The sequence below is a fragment of the Salvelinus namaycush genome, chromosome 36 (assembly GCF_016432855.1).
Source record: "Salvelinus namaycush isolate Seneca chromosome 36, SaNama_1.0, whole genome shotgun sequence".
Classification (NCBI taxonomy): domain Eukaryota; kingdom Metazoa; phylum Chordata; class Actinopteri; order Salmoniformes; family Salmonidae; genus Salvelinus; species Salvelinus namaycush.
Genome location: NC_052342.1, coordinates 24766645 through 24793624, shown reverse-complemented (window position 1 = coordinate 24793624; position 26980 = coordinate 24766645). Strand labels below are relative to the sequence as shown.

The 26980-nt window shown below is 44.2% G+C and overlaps 1 protein-coding gene across 1 annotated transcript in view; it reads left to right on the top strand.

Moving 5' to 3' along the window:
* Positions 1-26980, top strand: part of LOC120030510 (collagen alpha-5(IV) chain-like) — a 103713-nt gene that overhangs the window by 59050 nt on the left and 17683 nt on the right. The window contains exons 22-41 of the mRNA XM_038975918.1: positions 1-160; positions 2464-2553; positions 2756-2826; positions 3239-3430; positions 4110-4278; positions 4697-4789; positions 5010-5114; positions 5430-5527; positions 7755-7905; positions 8292-8405; positions 10289-10456; positions 14917-15006; positions 15375-15521; positions 15815-15913; positions 16370-16459; positions 18090-18229; positions 18534-18660; positions 18800-18979; positions 19209-19259; positions 21065-21254. The exon at positions 1-160 is cut by the window's left edge and continues 128 nt beyond it. Coding sequence (XP_038831846.1) covers positions 1-160; positions 2464-2553; positions 2756-2826; positions 3239-3430; positions 4110-4278; positions 4697-4789; positions 5010-5114; positions 5430-5527; positions 7755-7905; positions 8292-8405; positions 10289-10456; positions 14917-15006; positions 15375-15521; positions 15815-15913; positions 16370-16459; positions 18090-18229; positions 18534-18660; positions 18800-18979; positions 19209-19259; positions 21065-21254 — 2525 coding nt within the window. The remainder of the gene's footprint in view (positions 161-2463; positions 2554-2755; positions 2827-3238; positions 3431-4109; positions 4279-4696; positions 4790-5009; positions 5115-5429; positions 5528-7754; positions 7906-8291; positions 8406-10288; positions 10457-14916; positions 15007-15374; positions 15522-15814; positions 15914-16369; positions 16460-18089; positions 18230-18533; positions 18661-18799; positions 18980-19208; positions 19260-21064; positions 21255-26980) is intronic.

The window sequence follows — 26980 nt, the reverse complement described above, 5'->3', positions numbered from 1 at the left end:
GGGAACCCAGGAAGAGGTGGCGCCCCTGGTCTGCAGGGACCTCCAGGACCTCCTGGGCCCCCAGGGGTCTCCAATGGGGGTATTAACTGTATAGGAGGGGCCACCGGGTTACCAGGACAACAGGGGAATATAGGATTCCAAGGAGAGACCGGACAGAAAGGTGGGTCGGAGAGCGAGCGAGACCGAGAAAGAGTCAGACAGAGAGAGGTGGGTCAGAGAGAGAGCGAGAGAGAGAGAAAGAGAGAGAAAGAAGGTGGGTCGGAGAGAGAGAGAGCAAGAAAGAGAGAGGGAGATAGAGAGAAACATAATGTTTTTTTGTTTGTGGTCCTATGTGCACTGGCTTAATGCTTCTTAGGTTTTCCTTTATGAGTTTTAGTTTAGAAAACAATCTCTCTGCAGAAGAGACAGTTACAGGGATGATTTAAAGCAGCTTGATTGCCGTAGCAACATCAGGTAAACTGGGTCGAAGGGAGTGGTGTTTCAAATACAGCAGTTCTGTAACATCTTTCATTGAGCCTCTCATTCTCCTTAAATGCCTGCCTCAACACGTTACGGAAAGATATTAACTGTATAGGATGCTCTGGGGACAGGTCGTCTGGAAACTGAACAGCCAATAAATTGCCAGATACAAACAGATGATTATCTTTAACAAAAAATGTGGTTCATACCCGAGTTCAACAATAAATAGCGGCTGAATTATCCTCAAGGCGACTACTTTTTTCCTCATTGTTAGGCTATTTGATGTGCAATTATTATTTTAAAAGTTTATAAATAGCAGCTAAATACTGTATATAACTACAGTATAGATAGTACACTGCATTATGAAACCCTCCCCCATAAGCTGGTGTTTTAAGGTGGGCTGGCTGTGTTATTGGGCATAAATAGAATGGTTTTACACACAACAACTTTCTATCCACTTTCTACACCATTCATTCTCAATGGCGCATTTGAAGATCAGCAAGTCGCTTTCAGTTTGCTAAAATGGTGTGTCATGAGGCGATTCTCAAGACATAACGTGCGCAGTTTGAGCTGGTCCAGGAAGTGATGTTGCAGGATGCGACCAGGGGAGAACGACTGGCCCCTCTCATTGAGTATCTCAAGTTGAAGGCCGACCGGAGTACCCCAAACTTCAATGAGAGGGGCCAGTCATTCTCCCTTAGCTAAATGGCCGATATTCTATTGATATAATTGTGGTGTTCTCTGTTGTTTACCTCCAGAGTATTGTCATAGTAAACATGGACAGTAATTAACTAATGTCAGGGTTGGCGAGGTTACTTTCTAAATGTAATCCGTTACAGTTATTAGTTGCCTGTCCAAAATTGTAATCAGTAACCTAACTTTTGGATCACCCAAACTCAGTAATGTAATCTGATTACATTCAGTTACTTTTAGATTACTTTCCCCTTAAGAGTCATTAGAAGAAGACAAAAATCTGTCACCAATTGAACGACATCTATTGCAGGATAAATCAATGTTAAAGTTTACATAGCTGGCCATATATAGATGTTACATTTTACTTTATGGGTTGGTTATGTAGGCTTCTTCTAAACTATCGTTTTCTACTACATATAATAATATTATCATATCTTTACATTAATATATATAATTTATAACTCCAAAAATGGCCCTTTTAAGTCTATCAAAAGTGAGCGAGTTTGAGCATGTGTCCATTATCAGCATGAATTAGATTGTGTGAAAAAAGCCCCATTTTATTCAATAGGCTTGGATCCGCACTATGCAGCTGTTGCAAGAGCGTATGTTTCACTGGCTGTCCACTGGTTTCAAAAACAATGATTGATAGGCAGCTTAAACTTCTTGAATTCAACCATTATTGGGTTCAAATACACATTTAGATTTGTGAACAGCCATCCACATCAACCACAAACCGTAAGGTACAAATAGCTAAATAAGGAGGACAGCAGTGGTGTAACCTACGTATCGCTGTTGTCCTTACCTCCAAGCGTTTATTCAAGTTGGATAATCTTTGAATGCAGACAGCAGTTGCACCATTGGAAGACATAGCTTGGACTGTGGCCTACAAAAGCCTATTCCTGCTAATTTCCCACGATCCATCAAACCCATTTGGTGTGTCATTATAGTGGTCTCTGAGTTGTGGTCAGACTTGCTCAGGTGGAACAAACTTTAACTTGATCCTTTTTTCAATGCTGATTTGAATGTCATTGAGAAAACAGACAAGTGTCAAAGATTTATTTTATCAAACATCCTTTCTGAATTTAAAAGTAATCCTCGAAGTAATCATCTAGTTTTTTAAAAGTATCTGTAATCTGATTACAATATTTTAGCTGGTAAAGTAACGGATTACAGTTACAGTTTTTTGTAATCCCTTACATGTAACGGATTACATGTAATCTATTACTCCCCATCCCTGACTAATGTATAATTGATGTTGATGCCAAAACTGGGACTGTGTCTGACATCCATGTCTGTCCGTCTGTGTTTCAGGTGAGAAGGGAGACACCTGCATTAACTGTTTCTCCAGAGGCAACAGTGTCCCTGGAGCACCAGGCCCTCCCGGACCTCCTGGGTTCCCAGGTAAGACTGCACCCCTCTCACCTGGTCACCTATCTCTCTACCTGATTCTGTATATCCTCAGCTGGTAGGACCAAGTAGAGAGGAGAACAGACAGCTGATTTGTCAATGTGCAGGCCACCGCAACACAATACTCTACATAACACCTCTCTCTCATCCTTCTCTCCTCTCCTCCCTGTCTCCTCCCTCTCTCCTCCTCCCTCAGGTGGACCAGGAGGACCAGGGGCTAAAGGTGACAGAGGATTCCCAGGCGGTCCAGGGCCTTCAGGTTCTTCTGTAAGTACTTATTGCTTTTCATTTCCTACTTCCTGTTTTCAAACCCCCACTTCCTGTTTTCAAACCCACACAATTCTAGGGACAAATGTTTTGAATTGTATTATTGTTCAACATAAGAACATTGGATTTAGCCCCACCTAGCTCATATTGACACTGGCTTGAAGCTGGTTTGAAACTGGGTCTACACTTAGAATAACGGTATAGTAGGCTAACCTAGAGACTGACTGACTAATTTAGGGCCTGTTTCCCGGACACCAATTAGAGAATCTCCATTGAAAATGCTTTTTAGTCGAGGCTTAATCCGTGTCCTGGAAACTGTCCCTAAGTGTCTATAATAGCCTTGATAGAGTATCTAACAGACCCCCCCCCCATCCTTCCATCTCTCTCTCCTCTATCCTGCTCTCTCCCCCAGGGTTTGCCCGGTCCCCAGGGTGCTCCTGGTTTCCCAGGAGAGAAGGGTGACCCAGGTGATGCTACTGCTGTGAATGGGGTGGGCGGAGACAAGGGAGACACAGGGTTTCCAGGACCCGCTGGCCTGCCTGGTCTGGACGGAAGACCTGGTCGCGATGGAGGTCCTGGAGCTCCTGGACCCAAAGGAGCATCTGTGAGTGGCAATGTTTTCCTCTCTCTCCCCTTCATCCCTCCCTCCCTTCATCCATCCATCCCATCCAACCGTTCTTTACTCCCTCCATTTCTCCTTACTCTATCCCTCTTTCCATCCATCCTTCCCCTCCTCTTTTCTCTATCCCTCCATCCCTACCTCTATCCCTCCATCCAACCATCCATGCATCTATCCATTCATTCATTCATCCATCCATCTATCCCTTCAGCTTTTCTCTTTCCCTCCATCCCTACCCCTACCTAGTGGTTAGAGCATTGGGCCAGTAACCGAAAGGTTGCTGGATCGAATCCCCGAGCTGACAAGGTAAAAATCTTTCGTTCTGCCCCTGAGCAAGGCAGTTAACCCACTGTTTCCCGGACGCCGAAGACGTGGATGTAGATTAAGGCAGCCCCCCGCACCTCTCTGATTCAGAGGTTGGGTTAAATGTGGAAGAGACATTTCAGTTAAATACATTCCGTTGTACAACTGACTAGGTATCCCCCTTTCCCTTAACCTCAAACCCTCCATCCAACCATTCATCCATCCATCTCTCCCACAACATAGCATTCTATATTAACCTCTCACTCTCTCTCTTTCTCTCTCTCTCTCTCTCTCTCACTCTCTCTCTCTCTTTCTCTCTCTCTCTCTCACTCTCTCACTCTCTCACTCTCACTCTCTGCAGGGATCTCTATTAGTGAAGGGTGAGCGAGGACCTCCAGGTGAGCCCGGTTCGCAGGGTCTCCCAGGTGACAGGGGTGCCATCGGATCCCCAGGCTTCGGCCCCCAGGGGCCCCCCGGAGAGAAGGGTGTCCAAGGTGTCTCAGGGAGAACGGGAACACCTGGAGCACCAGGTGAGATACGTTGGTTGATATTCTTGAAGACCAGGGATGTAGTATCTAACATGTTGATAAAAGTGAGATACATATGTCCAGGGATGTTGTGTTAGTTATTTTCGTTATCATAATTTTGCCATTAGCTGTGCCTGGCATCAACGACTACAACTGGTTACCATTAGCTTTGCCTGGCATCGACGACTGCAAATGGTTACCATTATCTTTGCCTGGCATCGATGACTGCAACTGGTTACCATTAACTTTGCCTGGCATCGACGACTACAACTGGTTACCATTATCTTTGCCTGGCATCGACGACTGCAACTGGTTACCATTAACCTTGCCCGGCATCGATGTCAACAACTGCTGTTCTTCTATGACTACAACTCTTGTACCCCAACACCCTAATCTCTGACCCTTGACCTCTGACCTGTAGGAGGTAAAGGGGAGCCGGGTCAGACGATAGCAGAGAAGGGCCTCCCAGGACCCCGAGGACAGGATGGAGACCCCGGTCTACCTGGAAACCCAGGTAGATAACACCTGTACCTGCACAGGTCTATACTTACCTTGATGGATAGAACTGGTAGTTTAGCTCTCATCCAGAATGATGATGGAGTTAACAGACAGATGTTTGGTGTTGTTTGGGGGAATATTTGATGTAATTCTATGAGGTATACACACTAGTGAACTGTTTAGTAGTAGTGTTGTAAATGTTTGCCAAAACTAAGTCTTCACTTACGTGTCGACAGGTAACCCCGGCGGGCCAGGACAGTCCGGTTTCCCCGGGTCACCAGGTCCCAAGGGTGATCCCGGCCTCTCTGGCATCGGACTGCCAGGACCCACCGGAGCTAAAGGTAAACACTAAATACCTGGACAGGTACAGCCTCACCTTTATGGTTATAATACGAACTCCAAGGTCCAGTTTCCCAGACACAGATTAAGCCTAGTCCTGGACTAAGAAGCGTTTTGAATGAAGAATCTCTATTGAACATGCTTTTTGGTCTAGGACTAGGCTTAAGGCCCTGACAGACGCACAGGATGGAACAGCCACAAGGTCACTCTTAGCACCATAGCACAGAGTTATTTTAGTTTTTTACAGTAGTGCCTTATAGATTAGTATACTATTATCATTATCACTGACCTGTCATCTCACCTGTCCATGCCTGCAGGATTCCCTGGCTCAACTGGTTTGCCAGGTGGTCCCGGAGGTCCAGGTAGACCAGGTGTGGACGGGTTCCCCGGACAGCCAGGTGCACCTGGAGCTAAGGTACAACCCACTACTGTAGATACAGACTGACTCTACTACTATAGATACAGACTAACACTACTACTATAGATACAGACTAACACTACTACTATAGATACAGACTAACACTACTACTATAGATACAGACTAACACTACTACTATAGATACAGACTAACACTACTACTATAGATACAGACTAACACTACTACTATAGATACAGACTAACACTACTACTATAGATACAGACTAACACTACTACTATAGATACAGACTAACACTACTACTATAGATACAGACTAACACTACTACTATAGATACAGACTAACACTACTACTATAGATACAGACTAACACTACTACTATAGATACAGACTAACACTACTACTATAGATACAGACTACTATAGATACATATTAACACTACTACTATAGATACAGACTAACTCTACTACTATAGATACAGACTAACTCTACTACTATAGATACAGACTAACACTACTACTATAGATACAGACTAACACTACTACTATAGATACAGACTAACACTACTACTATAGATACAGACTAACACTACTACTATAGATACAGACTACTATAGATACAGACTACTATAGATACATATTAACTCTACTACTATAGATACAGTCTACTATAGATACAGACTAACTCTACTACTATAGATACAGACTAACACTACTACTGTAGATACAGACTAACACTACTACTATAGATACAGACTAACACTACTACTATAGATACAGACTAACACTACTACTATAGATACAGACTAACACTACTACTATAGATACAGACTAACACTACTACTATAGATACAGACTAACACTACTACTATAGATACAGACTACTATAGATACATATTAACACTACTACTATAGATACAGACTAACTCTACTACTATAGATACAGACTAACTCTACTACTATAGATACAGACTAACACTACTACTATAGATACAGACTAACACTACTACTATAGATACAGACTAACACTACTACTATAGATACAGACTAACACTACTACTATAGATACAGACTAACACTACTACTATAGATACAGACTAACACTACTACTATAGATACAGACTAACTCTACTACTATAGATACAGACTAACACTACTACTATAGATACAGACTAACACTACTACTATAGATACAGACTACTATAGATACAGACTACTATAGATACATATTAACTCTACTACTATAGATACAGTCTACTATAGATACAGACTAACTCTACTACTATAGATACAGACTAACACTACTACTGTAGATACAGACTAACACTACTACTATAGATACAGACTAACACTACTACTATAGATACAGACTAACACTACTACTGTAGATACAGACTAACACTACTACTATAGATACAGACTAACACTACTACTATAGATACAGACTAACACTACTACTATAGATACAGACTAACACTACTACTATAGATACAGACTAACACTACTACTATAGATACAGACTAACACTACTACTATAGATACAGACTAACTCTACTACTATAGATACAGACTAACTCTACTACTGTAGATACAGACTAACACTACTACTATAGATACAGACTAACACTACTACTATAGATACAGACTAACACTACTACTATAGATACAGACTAACACTACTACTATAGATACAGACTAACACTACTACTATAGATACAGACTAACACTACTACTATAGATACAGACTAACACTACTACTATAGATACAGACTAACACTACTACTATAGATACAGACTAACACTACTACTATAGATACAGTCTACTATAGATACAGACTAACTCTACTACTATAGATACAGACTAACACTACTACTATAGATACAGACTAACACTACTACTATAGATACAGACTAACACTACTACTATAGATACAGACTAACACTACTACTATAGATACAGACTAACACTACTACTATAGATACAGACTAACACTACTACTATAGATACAGACTAACACTACTACTTTAGAGACAGACAGCCAGGTGGACCCGGAGTTAAGTTGCTTACCACATCCCCACTACTGTATATGGACTTAATTACAGTCATTTACATGTACAGCTATGAGAATCCAAACTAGATAACATAGGATCGGGTGAAGGGTAACAACAAATGTAAACCTAGTTATCTGACAGACACAGTTGTCTCTGTTAACATTTGTCTGTGTTTGTATATTCATTGAAGTTTTTCTTTGTGTGTGTGTGTGATAGGGAGAGCCAGGCTTCGGGCTGCCAGGTCCCCAGGGCTCACCAGGCTTGCCCGGAGATAAAGGATTCCCTGGACCCAAAGGAGACTCTGGTTTCCCTGGCAACCCCGGCTTGCCAGGACGAGCCGGCTTTGACGGCGGCCCTGGTGCCAAAGGTACGGTTCCAACTTCTGATGGCGTGGTCGGCTGGAGTTTGGCGCTTAGAAACACTGACGTTGTGGGTTTGATTCCCACATCGGTCACCTAATGTATACTGATTAAGTGTGTGTCAGTGGTTTCGAATTAGTCATTTTTAAGATGACTATGTTATTATATACTCTCTTCATACGTCAACAATATCATACTATAATCTAGGCAAATTCTTTCTGTGATGATTTTTACAGACACAGATTAAGCTTAGTTCTAGACTTAAAGCATGCTCAATGGAGAATTGTCAATAAAAATTATCCTTAGTCCAGAAATAGAGTATTTTATTAGCTAGCTAGTTAGTTGGTATTGCTATATTGTGTGGTCTGTACCTGTCTGTCTGTCTGTCTCCCAGGTGACTCTGGTATCCCTGGTAGACCCGGAGCTCGTGGCCCTCAAGGATCACCCACCATCAGCTCTCAGGGTGTCCCCGGCCCTGTCGGACCCCCAGGACCTATGGGTGCTCCAGGTAAGCCTTATAACAACAAACAGAACAGAGCCGACTGTTGACTAGCTGATTGATTAGAGATCGATAGTGTTTGAGTCTGATATTGAGATTAAGATTGCTAGCATTGATTGAGATTTGAGATTGATAGAGATGAATTCTGATAGATATATTGATTGGAGATTAAGTGATAGAATTTGATTGAGATTGGTAGCATTTATATGTGGTTGCAGCAGACCTTCTAGTATCACCATATTGTAGCTGCAATGCTAAGAATTGTTATCATATTAAACGTATGCAAAAGGAAAACCCATGTAATACAGTATGTATATTTATGCTGCATTTTAAAATACATAGTTATCTTGTTGTTTTTACCAGGTTATCTTGTGTTTGAGATGACTGAATATGTGTTATCCAGAATGGATTGCCTGAGTCACACAGTGTTATGTGCATGGTCACCCAAAGGTCTCTTATATTAATGTTAATGATGTATCTCAGTGGGCTGGCTATGTGGTTCAAGCTATGTTGTCACACTAGTTATTACGCAGGTAACACCACTCCACTGCAAGGCTTTTGAGCACCAAAGGGTTTGCAAACAGTTTGTAAGTGGTTCACCTGTAAAGGGTTTATTTGTTGAGCACTGAATGACGTCAACATGGCGATAGCATGTCTCTATGGGTGATCCTGTCTCAGAGATGAATGACGTCAACATGGCGATAGCATGTCTCTATGGGTGATCCTGTCTCAGAGATGAATGACGTCAACATGGCGATAGCATGTCTCTATGGGTGATCCTGTCTCAGAGATGAATGACGTCAACATGGCGATAGCATGTCTCTATGGGTGATCCTGTCTCAGAGATGAATGACGTCAACATGGCGATAGCATGTCTCTATGGGTGATCCTGTCTCAGAGATGAATGACGTCAACATGGCGATAGCATGTCTCTATGGGTGATCCTGTCTCAGAGATGAATGACGTCAACATGGCGATAGCGTGTCTCTATGGGTGATCCTGTCTCAGAGATGGAACATCAGACGGTAACCGTACCCTGATCTTGGGAGTTCTCTCTTTCTTCGTCTTCTCACCTCACAACAATCTTTTTCTCTATTCTTCTTTTGCGTGTTGTCGATGTCTCTTTGGCGAATTCCACGCGTTTGGCTGTCAGCTATCACCCACCCGCAAAATTCCACAAGTCTACCTTTCCTGTATTTGTTCTCCTCACTCTTAAACACAATTTACCTTTCTGGTTCAAGCCAAAACCTCACCAGTAACTTCACACTGTCCTCTACCTGGCTAGTACACAAAACAACGTACTAACCAGTCACCTCCACCCAGGGCTCAGTTCTGAAGGCTCTTTCCTCATGTATGTCATGTTGGATAGACCTAGAGCATCCCCCCCGTCCACACATCTCTTTCTCCAATCCGCTCCATCCTTCCATCAGCTCCATTTTGGACATTTGCCCTGCTTACCTGCCGCTCTCTGAACTCATGACCTCAAGGCGAGAAAGGTATTGTACCGCAGCCTATCTGAACTGAAGTCTCTTTTTGGCAGCTGATTGGTTCATTGGTACTGTATTTCTGTGTGATTGGTTGATTGGTTTAGGGACTGTACTTCTGTTCTGCGTGACATTACTCCAGCTATGAGGTAGTGATATACAATTAGGTTATTTTATTCTGGACTGACATATGGGACCTTTACAATGTGTTGAATAGTCACTAGATTCCACTAGCACTACAAGTCAAACTCAAAAAGCTTTATTGTCCTTCAAATTTACGTAAGACAGAATTTTTTTGTTTTTTGCATTTGACAAAATGGACTTTCTGTGATGTCATATATGAGGGACAGATGCTGATCAGAAAGTGAGAATCTGTCCTGACACTGTCCTTGATCCTCGGCGTTGCAGGATACTCAGGCAACAATGGAGAGAAGGGAGACTCCGGTCTTCCTGGCCCGGGCATTACAGGGTTGCCAGGAGACAGAGGAAGTCCCGGTTTCCCCGGCAGCCCCGGGGGAGGTGGACCTCAGGGTAACCCCGGTGGTCCTGGCCGCGATGGAATACCTGGCCTGCCTGGTAAGATAATGTCAACCATTTCTGATCTATGGCAGATTTAACCCAGGAGCCCAAATCTGATATTTTGTTCAATTATTGGTCTTTTGACCAATTGGATCAGATCTTTTGCCAATAATTAGGCAAAAGATCAGAATCAGAGTTTTACACAGACAGCCCAATTCTGATCTTTTGACCAATTAATGGCAAAAAATCGGATCTGATTGGTCAAAAGACCATTAGTGGCATAAGATCAGAATTGGGCTGCCTGTGTAAACACAGCCTATATGTCTGTTTCAGTCCATTTCCCTTTATAGTGCACTACTTTTGATAAGAGCCCTGGTCAAAAGTAGTGGGAATAGGCTGTCATTTGGGACGCATGCTCTGACTTCCAGTAAAGACCCAATGTCACGATCGTCTTCTTGATAGATAGTAGACCAAGGCGCAGCGTGTGGAAAATACATCTTCTTTTATTGAGAAGAGAGAGAAAACACAAAACGAACACTATACACAAACTAACAAAACAACAAACGACCGTGAAGCTAAATAACGTAAGTGCACTGACAAGCAACAAACGTTCAACATAGACAATTACCCACAACCAGCTAAAGCCTATGGCTGCCTTAAATATGGCTCCCAATCAGAGACAACAATAACCAGCTGTCTCTAATTGAGAACCAATTCAGGCAACCATAGACTTTCCTAGACACCTACACTAAACACTAAACCATCTACTCTACTTAACCCCCTAAACCATACAACACCCTAGACAATACAAAAACACATACTTCACCATGTCACACCCTGACCTAACTAAAATAATAATGAAAACAAAGATAACTAAGGCCAGGGTGTGACATAACCCCCCCCTTAAGGTGCGAACTCCGGGCGCACCAGCATAAAGTCTAGGGGAGGGTCTGGGTGGGCGTCTGTCCACGGTGGCGGCTCTGGCACTGGTCGTGGTCCCCACCCCACCATAGTCACTACCCGCTTTCGTAGCCTCCTCCAAATGACCACCCTCCAACTTAACCCCACTGGATTAAGGGGCAGCACCGGACTAAGTGGCAGCACCGGACTAAGGGGCAGCACCGGACTAAGGGGCAGCACCGGACTAAGGGGCAGCACCGGACTAAGGGGCAGCACCAGGATAAGGGGCAGCACCAGGATAAGGGGCAGCACCAGGATAAGGGGCAGCACCAGGATAAGGGGCAGCACCAGGATAAGGGGCAGCACCGGGCTAAGGGGCAGCACCGGACTAAGGGGCAGCACCGGACTAAATGGCGGATCCTGGCTGGCTGGCTCTGGCGGATCCTGGCTGGCTGGCGGATCCTGGCTGGACGGCTCTGGCGGATCCTGGCTGGACGGCTCTGGCGGATCCTGGCTGGACGGCTCTGGCGGATCCTGGCTGGACGGCTCTGGCGGATCCTGGCTGGACGGCTCTGGCGGATCCTGGCTGGACGGCTCTGGCGGATCCTGGCTGGACGGCTCATGGCTGGCTGACGGATCTGGCTGCTCATGGCTGGCTGACGGATCTGGCTGCTCATGGCTGGCTGACGGATCTGGCTGCTCATGGCTGGCTGACGGATCTGGCTGCTCATGGCTGGCTGACGGATCTGGCTGCTCATGGCTGGCTGACGGATCCTGGCTGATCCTGTCTGGCGGAAGGCTCTGGCTGATCCTGTCTGGCGGAAGGCTCTGGCTGATCCTGTCTGGCGGAAGGCTCTGGCTGATCCTGTCTGGCGGAAGGCTCTAGCGGCTCCTGTCTGGCGGAAGGCTCTAGCGGCTCCTGTCTGGCGGACGGCTCTGTAGGCTCATGGCAGACGGGCGGCTTTGCAGGCTCATGGCAGACGGGCGGCTTTGAAGGCTCATGGCAGACGGGCGGCTTTGAAGGCTCAGTACCGACGGGCGGCTTTGAAGGCTCAATACAGACGGGCAGTTCATGCGGCGCTTGGCAGACGGACAGTTCAGACGGCGTTGGGCAGACGGACAGTTCAGGCGCCGTTGGGCAGACGGCAGACTCTGGCCGGCTGAGGCGCACTGTAGGCCTGGTGCGTGGTGCCGGAACTGGAGGTACCGGGCTAAGGACACGCACCTTCAGGCTAGTGCGGGGAAGAGGAACAGGGCACACTGAGTTCTCAAGGCGTACTATAGGCCTGGTGCGTGGTACCGGAACTGGAGGTACCGGGCTGAGGGCACACACCTCAGGGCGAGTACGGGGAGAAGGAACAGTGCGTACAGGGCTCTGGAGACGCCCTGGAAGCCTGGTGCGTGGTGCCGGAACTGGAGGTACCGGGCTAAGGACACGCACCTTCAGGCTAGTGCGGGGAACAACAACAGGGCACACTGGACTCTCGATGCGCACTATAGGCCTGGTGCGTGGTACCGGAACTGGAGGTACCGGGCTGAGGGCACGCACCTCAGGGCGAGTGCGGGGAGAATGAACAATGCGTACAGGGCTCTGGAGACGCACAGGAGGCTTAGTGCGTGGTGCCGGGACTGGAGGCACTGGGCTGGAGACACGCACCATAGGGCTAGTGCGTGGAGGAGGAACAGGGCTCTGGATACGCACTGGAAGCCTGGTGCGTGGTGTAGGCACTGGTGGTAATGGACTGGAGACACGCACCTCAAGGCTAGTGCGGGGAGCAGGAACAGGACGCACAGGACTCTGGAGACGCACAGGAGGCTTTGTGCGTGCTGTAGGCACTGTCTTAACCAGACGGCTAGCACGCACCTCAGGACGAGTATGGAGAGCTGTTCCCGGTGACATTAAATCACCAACACGTTCATTCGGACGGATGCCGTGCCTCATGCACCAAACCAATACATCCCTCATAACTCTCTCCTCCAATTTCTCCATTAACTCCTTTACTGTCTCTGCGTCACTCTCCTCCAAATCCGCCCTCACCGGCTCCTTACGGTAAACAGGAGGAGTTGGCTCACGTCTCCCGACTGACCCAACTAAACTACCCGAGAGCCCCCCCCCCCAAGAAATTTTTGGGTTTGACTTACGGGCTTCCAGCCTTGTTTCCGTGCTGCCTCCTCATATCGCCGCCTCTCTGCTTTCGCTGCCTCCAGCTCAGCTTTGGGGCGGCGATATTCTCCTGGTTGAGCCCAGGGTCCTTTTCCGTCCAATATTTCCTCCCATGTCCACGAGTCCTGGTTTCGCTGTTGAGCTCTCCCACGCCGCTTGGTCTTTGGTTGGTGGGTAATTCTGTCACGATCGTCTTCTTGATAGATAGTAGACCAAGGCGCAGCGTGTGGAAAATACATCTTCTTTTATTGAGAAGAGAGAGAAAACACAAAACGAACACTATACACAAACTAACAAAACAACAAACGACCGTGAAGCTAAATAACGTAAGTGCACTGACAAGCAACAAACGTTCAACATAGACAATTACCCACAACCAGCTAAAGCCTATGGCTGCCTTAAATATGGCTCCCAATCAGAGACAACAATAACCAGCTGTCTCTAATTGAGAACCAATTCAGGCAACCATAGACTTTCCTAGACACCTACACTGAACACTAAACCATCTACTCTACTTAACCCCCTAAACCATACAACACCCTAGACAATACAAAAACACATACTTCACCATGTCACACCCTGACCTAACTAAAATAATAATGAAAACAAAGATAACTAAGGCCAGGGTGTGACACCCAAAGTAACCTGTGTTGATGGCAGGAGGCCAGTCAGAAGATGTGTAACGTGTTGATGGGAGGAGGCCAGTCAGAAGATGTGTAACCTGTGTTGATGGGAAGATGCCAGTCAGAAGATGTGTAACCTGTGTTGATGGGAAGATGCCAGTCAGAAGATGTGTAACCTGTGTTGATGGGAAGATGCCAGTCAGAAGATGTGTAACCTGTGTTGATGGGAAGATGCCAGTCAGAAGATGTGTAACCTGTCTTGATGGGAAGATGCCAGTCAGAAGATGTGTAACCTGTCTTGATGGGAAGATGCCAGTCAGAAGATGTGTAACCTGTCTTGATGGGAAGATGCCAGTCAGAAGATGTGTAACCTGTGTTGATGGGAGGAGGCCAGTCAGAAAATGTGTAACCTGTGTTGATGGGAGGAGGCCAGTCAGAAGATGTGTAACCTGTGTTGATGAGAAGATGCCAGTCAGAAGATGTGTAACCTGTGTTGATGGGAAGATGCCAGTCAGAAGATGTGTAACCTGTGTTGATGGGAAGATGCCAGTCAGAAGATGTGTAACCTGTGTTGATGGGAAGATGCCAGTCAGAAGATGTGTAACCTGTGTTGATGGGAAGATGCCAGTCAGAAGATGTGTAACCTGTGTTGATGGGAAGATGCCAGTCAGAAGATGTGTAACCTGTCTCCTCTCTCTCTATTTTGTTTTTATTTTCTGTTTGACGTGTTTGACTGTGTCTACATATTATGCCTGTTGCTCCATCTCTGACTTCCAAAAAGGTGCTCATTTTTTCCAATGTCCCCAACCTACCTCTCTGTCTTTCAACAGGTGGTAAAGGAGACATGGGTGTAATGGGAACTCCTGGATCTCTGGGATCCCCTGGCAACCCCGGAGGGCCCGGCTTCCCTGGACCTAAAGGCAGCTACACACACACACACACACACATGCACACACACACACATGCACACACACACACATGCACACACACACACATGCACACACACACACACAAGCACACGCACACACACACAAGCACACACACACACAAGCACACACCTAAAGGGACTGCTACTATATAGACCATGGAGTCGTAGGACAGCAGTCGCAATAGATCCACATCTGACCAAGATCACACAGATGCCAGGTCTTACAATCAAACAAACTAGTCCTAAACATCTGCTGCATTAGCTATAAGGAACCCACACACACACATAAACACACACGTGTTAGTACTGTACGTGTCTTGGGTAATAGACCCTCTGACCCTGAGTGTCTCCTTCCTCCAGGTGACGATGGTTTCCCAGGGCGACCAGGTGGGACCGGCAGTCCAGGTCTGAAGGGAGACAGAGGAGACCCCGGTCTCATAGGACTCCCCGGTCCCAGCAACACTCCCCCTTCAATCAAGGGAGCCAATGGAGATGTAGGAGAACCAGGTACGTCTGTTTGTCGGTCGGTCTTTCAATCTATCTATCTGTCATGATCATAATGACTATAAAATGCAGGATTTGAGTAAATAAAAGGGTGCCCAATGGTGCTCCGCTGGGCACTCTCATAACAAATCTAGGCACCTCTGCAAGCGTTATGAATGTAGAAGTTCTCCCCAGTGTAGATGAAAGACTTACACTCAGCAAAGATGGATGCCCAACTCTTGTTTAATATATTTACTGCTATTACTGAAACAGTGTCCTGTCTGTCTGTCTAACCATTCTGTCTCTGTGCTGTGTAGGTTTGCGAGGTCAGCCGGGTCAGAAGGGTATTTCCGGTCTCCCTGGAGACGCTGGTATATCAGGACAGGATGGAAGACCTGGGTTACCTGGACCTCAAGGTATAGTACAGTCATCCTATAATACAGTCATCCTATAGTACAGTCATCCTATAGTACAGTCATCCTATAGTACAGTCATCCTATAGTACAGTCATCCTATAGTACAGTCATCCTATAGTACAGTCATCCTATAGTACAGTCATCCTATAGTACAGTCATCCTATAGTAGTCATCCTACCTAGAGATCTTTCTTGATAATGTTTCCTGTTGACTTCAATGTGCTGTTCACATATTAATTATTTCATTATTAGTGTCTTGCATCTTCAGATACGCCCAACCAACATGGGCTTATAAAATACATATGTCTCAAGTTGTCATTGAGCACCAGAATGTTCTCCAAAATGTCCTGTACTGAATAATCATTCCTAACATCCTCTTTCCCTTGTGCTCAGGTCCCAAACGAGACCTCTAATGTCATGTATTGATTATTTACTATTCTTTACGTAATATCTCTAGGTCCCAAAGGAGACATGGGTATCCCTGGAGTATCCGGCTCACCAGGAAGCCAAGGACTTAAAGGCAACATGGGAGAGATGGGCTTCCCAGGTGGGTGTCAGCCAGCCGATAACCCCATATCCCCACCATCACCATCATGTTATATAACCTAATATCATCACCACCATGTTATATAACCTCATATCATCACCATCATGTTGTATAACCTCATATCATCACCACCATGTTATATAACCTCATATCATCACCATCACCATCATGTTATATAACCTCATATCATCACCATCATGTTATATAACCTCATATCATCACCATCATGTTGTATAACCTCATATCATCACCATCATGTTGTATAACCTCATATCATCACCACCATGTTATATAACCTCATATCATCACCATCATGTTGTATAACCTCATATCATCACCATCATGTTATATAACCTCATATCATCACCATCATGTTATATAACCTCATATCATCACCATCATGCTGTATAACCTCATATCATCACCATCATGCTGTATAACCTCATATCATCACCATCACCATCATGCTGTATAACCTCATATCATCACCATCACCATCATGCTGTATAACCTCATATCATCACCATCATGTTGTATAACCTCATATCATCACCATCATGTTGTATAACCTCATATCATCACCACCATGTTGTATAACCTCATATCATCACCATCATGTTGTATAACCTCATATCATCACCATCATGTTATATAACCTCATACCATCACCATCATGCTGTATAACCTCATATCATCACCATCATGTTATATAACCTCATATCATCACCATCATGTTATATAACCTCATATCATCACCATCACCATCATGCTGTATAACCTCATATCATCACCATCATGTTATATAACCTCATATCATCACCACCATGTTATATAACCTCATATCATCACCATCATGTTGTATAACCTCATATCATCACCATCATGTTATATAACCTCATATCATCACCACCATGTTATATAACCTCATATCATCACCATCATGTTATATAACCTCATATCATCACCATCATGTTATATAACCTCATATCATCACCACCATGTTATATAACCTCATATCATCACCATCATGTTGTATAACCTCATATCATCACCATCATGTTATATAACCTCATATCATCACCATCACCATCATGTTATATAACCTCATATCATCACCATCATGTTATATAACCTCATATCATCACCACCATGTTATATAACCTCATATCATCACCATCATGTTATATAACCTCATATCATCACCATCACCATCATGTTATATAACCTCATATCATCACCATCATGTTGTATAACCTCATATCATCACCATCATGTTATATAACCTCATATCATCACCATCATGTTATATAACCTCATATCATCACCACCATGTTATATAACCTCATATCATCACCACCATGTTGTATAACCTCATATGTCAGTGAACTGATTGATTACTGTTGTCAGTGAACTGATTGATTACTGTTGTCAGTGAACTGATTGATTACTGTTGTCAGTGAACTGATTGATTACTGTTGTCAGTGAACTGATTGATTAGTGTTGTCAGTGAACTGATTGATTAGTGTTGTCAGTGAACTGATTGATAAATGGATCACAGTTGGAGTGTTGTGAATGAACTCTATTTGGCCAACTGCGCTAATCTTATTGTCCATTTATGATGATGTCACAGGACCCACAGGAGCGAAAGGAACTCCAGGTCAGCTAGGTCGGTCGGGCGTACCCGGTAGTTCAGGAGCACCAGGGTTCCCCGGAGCTAAAGGAGACCCAGGTTCCCCCGGATTTGGTGCCACAGGAGCTACAGGTCCCAAGGTATGGAAATGACTTTAGAACCGCATAGAACCATGGGTTCCTTTATGCTTGAATCTTTATCTCTCCAGGTTTAGATGAGTTATTTGAGTATTTTGTAGTGAACTGTCTACTCAATATGAATGAGATTTGTAATATATAGAAAAGTGCTATATTGATGAAGTTGTTATCTTTATTATCAGTAGTTGTCGAGCTAGTACTGTTAGTTTTACTTTCAATATTAGATAAATGACTGTTCTCTATCTATAATGTAACTTTATTCCACTCTCTCTCTCACACACACACTCTCACACACTCTCACACACAGGGTGAGCCCGGTCGGTCGGGATTCCCCGGACAAAATGGAGAGAAAGGAACTCCCGGAACACCAGGTCTTCCAGGGTTTCCCGGCGGCCCCGGAGCCAAAGGCGACCCCGGCCTCCCAGGATTCCAAGGTACGCTTCCGGTAACTAACGGTTATGGTGCTAACCACCAGTGCTGTACAGTGGGAAAACCAGGAATAGTGTCTTCATGTAAAATCCATCTACCTTTGTCATTAAATCTGTCCGTCTGTCTTTGCGGTAATTCATTTAGGTTCTCCCGGTATTCCCGGGCCTAAGGGTCTGGACGGTACCCCTGGTAACCCCGGTCCCGCCGGAGGCCCCGGGCGACCGGGAGAGAATGGCCGTGCCGGATCACCTGGGTTCCCAGGCGACAAGGGTCAGGCAGGCCGCGACGGAATCCCTGGACCAGCGGGAGTCAAAGGAGACCAAGGTAGGTGGCGTAGTCACACGAGATAACTACATTACCCATGATACAGTTCTCGTCACTGAGTTTTTCTTGTCATGGCGATATTACGCAGAAAGACCATGTACTTGTGTAAGGGTATGACTATTCTCTTTCAAATCTCTTTGAAAATTATGATTCTTCCAAAATGTGTTATATAATAGTTGGATGTCTAAATCTCACTCCTCTTTTTTCCTATGATCTTCTTCTCTTCCAGGTCTTTCTGGTTTCGGCGGCCCCGGTTCTCCTGGTCTCCCAGGGTCACCAGGTGAGAGTCACACCACTTGATTGTACCCACCATACAGACACCATACAGACACCATACACACATCATACACACACCACACATTCCATACACATCATACAGACACAATACACACAGCATACACACACCACACACACCACGCACACCACAAAACTCTACTACTACTACTACTGCTACTGCTACTGCTGCCACCTCTACTACCACTACTACTACTACTACTACTACTACTACTACTACTACGACCACTACTACTACTTATACTATAACAACTACTACTACTACTACTACTACTACTACTACTACGACCACCACTACTACTACTTATACTATAACAACTACTACTACTACTACTACTACTACTACTACTACGACCACCACTACTACTACTTATACTATAACAACTACTACTACTACTACTACTACTACTCTACATCGACCAACATCCTTCAATCAACACTTCTCCCCCACAACACCAAATGTTCAATGTTTCAGTTTTGCTGTATTTATATTGTATATACTGTCTGTATAATGTTTGTATTCTGTCTTTACAATTTGTCTATTGCTGGCAGCACCAATTCACTGAGTCAATTCACTGCTACTGCTACTGCTGCTACTGCTACAAATGCTATTGCTGCTGCTACTACTACTACTACCACTACTACAACCACTACTAAAACTACTGCTGCTACTACTACTATTGCTACTACTGCTACTACTACTACTGCTACAACCACTACTGCTGCTACTACTACTGCTACTACTACTACAACCACTGCTAATACTACTGCTGCTACTACTACTACTACTACTACTGCTGCTACTACAACTACTACTGCTGCTACTACAACTACTACTACTACTACTACTACTACTACTACTACTACTACTACAACCACTACTACTACTACAACCACTACTACTACTACAACCACTACTACTACTACCACTACTACTACTACTTTTACTACAACCACTACTGCTTTTACTACACCCACTACTACTTTTACTACAACCACTACTACTTTTACTACAACCACTACTACTACTAGTACTACTACTACAACCACTACTACTACTACTACTACTACCACTACTTCTACTACTACTACTACTACGACCACTACTACTACTTATACTATAACTACTACTACTACTACTACTACTACGACCACTACTACTACTTATACTATAACTACTACTACTACTACTACTACTACTACTACTACTACTACCACTGCTACTACTACTACCACTACTTCTACTACTACTACGACCACTACTACTACTTATACTATAACAACTACTACTACTACTACTACTACTACTACGACCACTACTACTACTTATACTATAACAACTACTACTACTACGACCACAACTACTACTTATACTATAACAACTACTACTACTACTACTACGACCACTACTTCTACTTATACTATAACAACTACTACTACTACTACTTATACTATAACAACTACTACTACTACTACTTATACTATAACAACTACTACTACTACTACTACTACTACTACTCTACATCGACCAACATCCTTCAATCAACACTTCTCGCCCACAACACCAAATGTTCAATGTTTCAGGTTTGCTGTATTTATATTGTATATACTGTCTGTATAACGTTTGTATTCCGTTTGTACTCTGTCTTTACAATTTGTCTATTGCTGGCAGCACAAATTCACTGAGTCAATTCACTTAGTCAATTTCCAGGTATGTGTAAATGTACTTGGCGAATTAAAGTGATTCTGATTCTGAAATGACCCTGTGTGGTTGCCGTCTGTCCCCTCCAGGTGCTAAGGGAGATTTTGGCGCCCCTGGTCTTCCGGGTAACCCTGGGTTCCCTGGTCAGAAGGGAGAGATGGGCTTTCCCGGCCAACCTGGGTCCCCCGGGAGCATCGGGCCCCCTGGTGCCCCAGGTGTGGCCCTCCAGGGGCCCAAGGGTAACAGTGGATCCCCCGGCCCCCCTGGAAGAGGAGGTATGTTATGAATCGATCACTCCATCACCTGATAACCAACGTTACTGCCTGGTTTTCTGGCCATTTTGAAGTGTAGAATGTCCTGGTTGGTGTATGTTACAGTTAATATTTAAAAAATGTATTGAGTCATGGACTGGGAAGGACATTAGATAGATAGATACATAGATAGGATTCAGACTCCTTGAATGTTTCCACATTACATCCTTATTCAAAAGTTGATTAAATCGTTTTTTTCCCTCATCAATCTACACACAATACCTTTTTACCTTTTTAGAAATGTTTGCTTATTTATAAAAAAAATTAAACTGATATCACATTACATAAGTTTTCAGACCCTTTACTCGGTACTTTGTTAAAGCACCTTTGGCAGCGATTACAGCCTTGAGTCTTCTTGGGTATGACGCTACAAGCTTGGCACACCTGTATTTGGAGAGTTTCTCCCATTCTTCTCAGCAGATCCTCTCAAGCTCTGTCAAGTTGGATGGGGAGTGTCGCTGCACAGCTATTTTCAGGTCTCTCCAGAGATGTTCAATCAGGTTCAAGGACATTCAGAGACTTGTCTTGAAGCCACTCCTGTGTTTTCTTGGCTGTGTGCTTAGTGTCGCTGTCCTTTTGGAAGGTGAACCTTCACCCCAGTCTGAGGTCCTCAGCACTCTGGAGCAGCTTTTCATCAAGGATCTCTCTGTACTTTGCTCTGTTCATCTTTTCCTCGACCCTGACTAGTCTCCCAGTCCCTGCCGCTGAAAAACATCCCCACAGCATGATGCTGCCACCACCATGCTTCACCGTAGGGAATGGGATGGTGCCAGGTTTCCTCCAGACGTGACGCTTGACATTCAGGCCAAAGAGTTCAATCTTGGTTTCATCAGACCAGAGAATCTTGTTTCACATGGTCTGAGAGTCATTTAGGTGCCTTTTGGCAAACTCCAAACGTGCTGTCATGTTCCTTTTACCGAGGAGTAGCTTGATTGGTGGAGTGCTGCAGAGATGGTTGTCATTCTGGAAGGTTATCTTATCTCCACAGAGGAACTCTGGAGCTCTGTCAGAGTGACCATCGGGTCTCCTCTGATTGCTCAGCTCTAGGAAGAGTCTTGGTGGTTCCAAACTTCTTCCATTTAAGAATGATGGAGGCCACTGTATTCTTGGGGACCTTCAATGCTGCATACATTTTTTGATACCCTTCCCCATATCTTTGCCTCGACACAATCATGTCTCGGAGCTCTACGGACAATTAATTTGACCTCATGGCTTGGTTTTTGCTCTGACATGCACTGTCAATTGTGGGACCTTATATATAGACAGGTGTGTGCCTTTCCAAATCATGTCCAATCATTTGAATTTACCATAGGTGGACTCCAATCAGTTGAAGAAACATCTCAAGGATGATCAATCGAAACAGGATGTACCTGAGCTCAATTTCAGTCTCATAGCAAAGGGTCTGAATACTTATGTTAATAAGGTATTAATGTACATGTTTATATATATATATATATATATTTTACCCCCTTTTTCACTCAAATTTCGTGATTTCCAATTGTGATCCAATTACGATCTTGTCTCATCGCTGCAACTCCCCAACGGGCTCAGGAGGCGAAGGTCGAGTCATGGCGTCCTCCGAAACATGACCGCGCTTCTTAACACCCACTCGGTTAAACCGGAAGCCAGCTGTACCAATGTGTCAGAGGAAACAGCGTTCAACTGACGCCCAAAGTCAGTCTGCAGGCGTCCCGCCGCCACAAGGAGTTGCTAGAGTGCGATGAGCCAAGTAAAGGCCCCCCCAGCCAAACCCTCCCCTAACCCGGACAACGCTGGGCCAATTGTCCGCCGCTCTATGGGACTTGCGGTCACGGCCAGTTGTGACACAGCCTGGGATCGAACCCAGGTTTGTAGTGATGCCTCAAGCACTGTGATGCAGTGCCTTAGACGCTGCGTCACTCGGGAGACCTATTTTTCATACATTTGCAAAAAAGTTTTTGCTTTGTCATTGTGGGGTATTGTGTGTAGATTGATGGGGAACATTTTTATTTAACCATTTTAGAATAAGGCTGTAACATAACAAAATGTAGAAAAGGGGAAGGGGTCTGAATGCTTTCCGAATGCACTGTAGATAGATAGATTATTGAAAGATACTCACCCCCCCCCCCCCCACACACACACACACACACACACAACCAACCCACCCAAATCCAGGTGAAAACCAGGCAGCAAACTATGCCTAACTGACATACTGCAGTTGTGCGAATTCTTCATGTTAATCCCATTGATTTGCATGAGCCGTGAACCTCTTTGTCAATCACCACTGGTCCCAGATCAGCTATGTCACTGAGCACAAACACACACATTCACTCAAATCACCATCGTCGAACTGCATTGTACACACTGAGCACTGACCCAAACCAACCGATTGTATCACCACCACCACCATGCACATTGCAAGCAAACGTACCCCACCCCTCTAGCCTATTACTGCGAAATGTTAGGGTGTGCTGCTACCACACACCAATCAGTGTGTCTCTCTCTCCGCCGGGGTTGAGAGAGACGCCCAATGTCTACGTTCTCCATCTATCTATCCATCCATCTGTTTGTTGTTCATACTTGCGTCCCCTCATCCCCTCCCCCTCTCGGTTGCAGAGGAACGGTTCCTGATCTCTTCATCTCTGATGTGTGGGTCCTGTTGATGTCTGTGTTTGTCTAGTTACGTTAGATTGGCGTGATGCAGTTGAGCCAGAGTCAAACCTGTAACAGTTTAGCTGTGTTATATTAGTAAGGGGAGAAAACTAGCTTATCTTTAACTATTGCTAATGTTAAACTAATGTTTTGGGGAATGAATCTCGAAACAAGAAAGACCACTATTAACTACAGTATAAAGTGAATTGATTATTATTACGGACCATTAGTTAAAAATGCATTGCAAGTTTCAACTAAACATTTTGAGTGTAGATGTCAGCTATGACATGGACCCTGACTGTATACTGCACTTAAGACTGAGAAGGTTTGTCTGTGACTCGTCTGTGTTTCTGCCACAGTGATCTGTATCTGTCGCTCCACTGTCCTGCACGGGCCATGCGTGTCCAAGTACACCTGAATCACAACGCCAGCCTATAGCACAGAGTTGGACTAACTGGGCTCAGTTCAAACATGAGCAATTTAACATGATTTAATTTCAGATTTAATTCCAATTCCCTATACATAGAGTCACATTGATAATGTGTCTAAAAGGGGATTGCTATAGGTCTATAATCCTCTATGCCAGCGGTATTCAACTCTGACTCTACGAGGTCCGGAGCCTGCTGGTTTTCTGTTCTACTTGATCATTAATTGCACCCACCTTGGTGTCCCAGGTCTAAATCAGTCCCTGATTAGAGGGGAACAATGAAAACACAAAGTGGATCTGGCTTCCAGGTCCAGAGTTCCAGGGGTCTAGAGCATTCTATTCGATTTCCTCAAATCACTATCTCCTTACCACCTATAGCTGTACTAGAAAATACCTCCCAAAAGTATCTTCTATTAGAGATCTAGTTACACGTACAGGTAACTGCCAAAATAAAGGAAACACCAACATGAAGCATCTTAATAGGGCGTTGGGCCACCACAAGCCAGAGCAGCTTCTCTGCACCTCTGCCTAGATTCTACAACTGCCTGGAGCTCTATCGGAGAGATGCAACAAATTCCATCATTTGGTGTTTTGTTTGACGGTGGTGGAAAACGCTGTTCCAAACTCTCCCATAAGTGTTCAATTGGGTTGAGACCTGATGACTGAGACGGCCATTTCATATGGTTTACATCCTTGTTCAGGCTCATCGAACCATTCAATGACCGGTCGTGTCCTGTGGATGGCGGTATTGACCATGGTAGCCAAAATAACGGCCTGCCCAGCACTTATATACATGACGCTAAGCATGATGGGATGTTGATTGCTTAAATAACTCAGGGATCACACCTGTGTAGAAGCACCTGCTTTCAATATACTTTGTATCCCTCAATTTCCATTATTTAGGCAGTTACCTGTATTTACTTTCTATTAATAATATTATATCAAGCATTACTGAGCCCAGTAATACTAGCCCAGCTCGGTGTGTGACTAGCGTCATCCCCATATAGTGTTGAGTGCGATGACATGTACTTCCTGTTTCCTGTGGCTTGGCTCCACCCCCTGTGGTGTGGCCCCGCCCCCTCTGATGACACGTGTCCGTGACCAGGTCCCTCAGGTCAGAGTTCCAGTACCCAGGCTTCTGTCCTACTGCATGTTCTCCTGACCTAGAACAAAATGTTGAACTATTTAATCTCACTGTGACCCTGTTCTGGAAAACAAATCTAGAACCTTTGACTGCGCTGTGTGTTCTAAGTGTTGCCAAATGATCTTGGATCTCTTGATTTCATAAATTACTTTCTTCATTTAATTTCTGATCATGCCTTTTTTACTCCTGCTAATCTCAATTTTCCTCTGATTGAGTACTCACACTGGTCAAAGAACCTTAACTAAAAGGACGTAACTTTTGCTAGAATGTTTTCATATGTTTCGTCTTCAAATGTGGTAAGACTGAGATTTTGTAAAACAAACCATGTTTAGAAATAATCAAAACCTTTTTTAGCAACAACAATTTCTGATGATAATTTCAATGAATAATATGTTAGTTATTAACACATAAACTTCTAACACTAAATACAGTAATTGTGTTAAACTTGGAATTGACTCATTTGGTGATTAAGTAGTTGATCAACATGAATTTAGCATTATGTCGTGTAAGTGTAACGGTTCTCCTCTTCCACTTCATCCGAAGAGGAGGAGCATGGATTGAACCAAGACGCAGCGTGATACTTAGACAACATATTTATTTAGACACGACAAAACAACGAAGACAAAAAAACGAACTATACTTGATTAACTACAAAACAACAAACAACGTAGACGCACCTGAACATAAGAACTTACATATAACGAAGAACGCATGAAACAGGAACAGACTACATAAACCGAAAAAAACAAACAAACCGACAACAGTCCCGTGTGGCGCAATGACATACACAGACACAGGAGACAACCACCCACAACAAACAGTGTGAAAACACCTACCTTAATATGACTCTCAATTAGAGGAAACGCCAAACACCTGCCTCTAATTGAGAGCCATACCAGGCAACCCTTAAACAAACATAGAAACAGAAAACATAGACTGCCCACCCAAACTCACGTCCTGACCAACTAACACATACAAAACTAACAGAAACAGGTCAGGAACGTGACAGTAAGATAATATAGAGATGTTAGCATTTTCTCCATTATCGTTAAATACTTTAAGAACTGACACTATTTAGCTTTCCCTTTCAAACTATTACAAATACTTCCGTTTCATCATATGTACACAGCCAAACCCCAAGCAGGTATTAATTTAAATGAAATAACGATATTGAAAATAAGCTGCATAAGATTTGACTTCTTAAAACAGTTCATTTGGTTTTCCATTGAGATCTGGCTGTGTCAGATGCTAGTTATCCTGTGTCTATGCTAACTCTTGTTTTACCCCTGCACATTCTGCCGCCCGGCTCTGCTATACAGGGAATTCTGGGATACTTAGGTCCTCCAGGTTAGACTCCATGGTGTTTGATGATGATGACCACGGTGGTTCTGTTGTGATAATACTGATCTGTGTTCATATTGAATAGCGGCCATTTTTGTTAGCCCTGGTCCCTGATCCGTTTGTGCTCTTGCCAACTCCTTTGCATTATTGG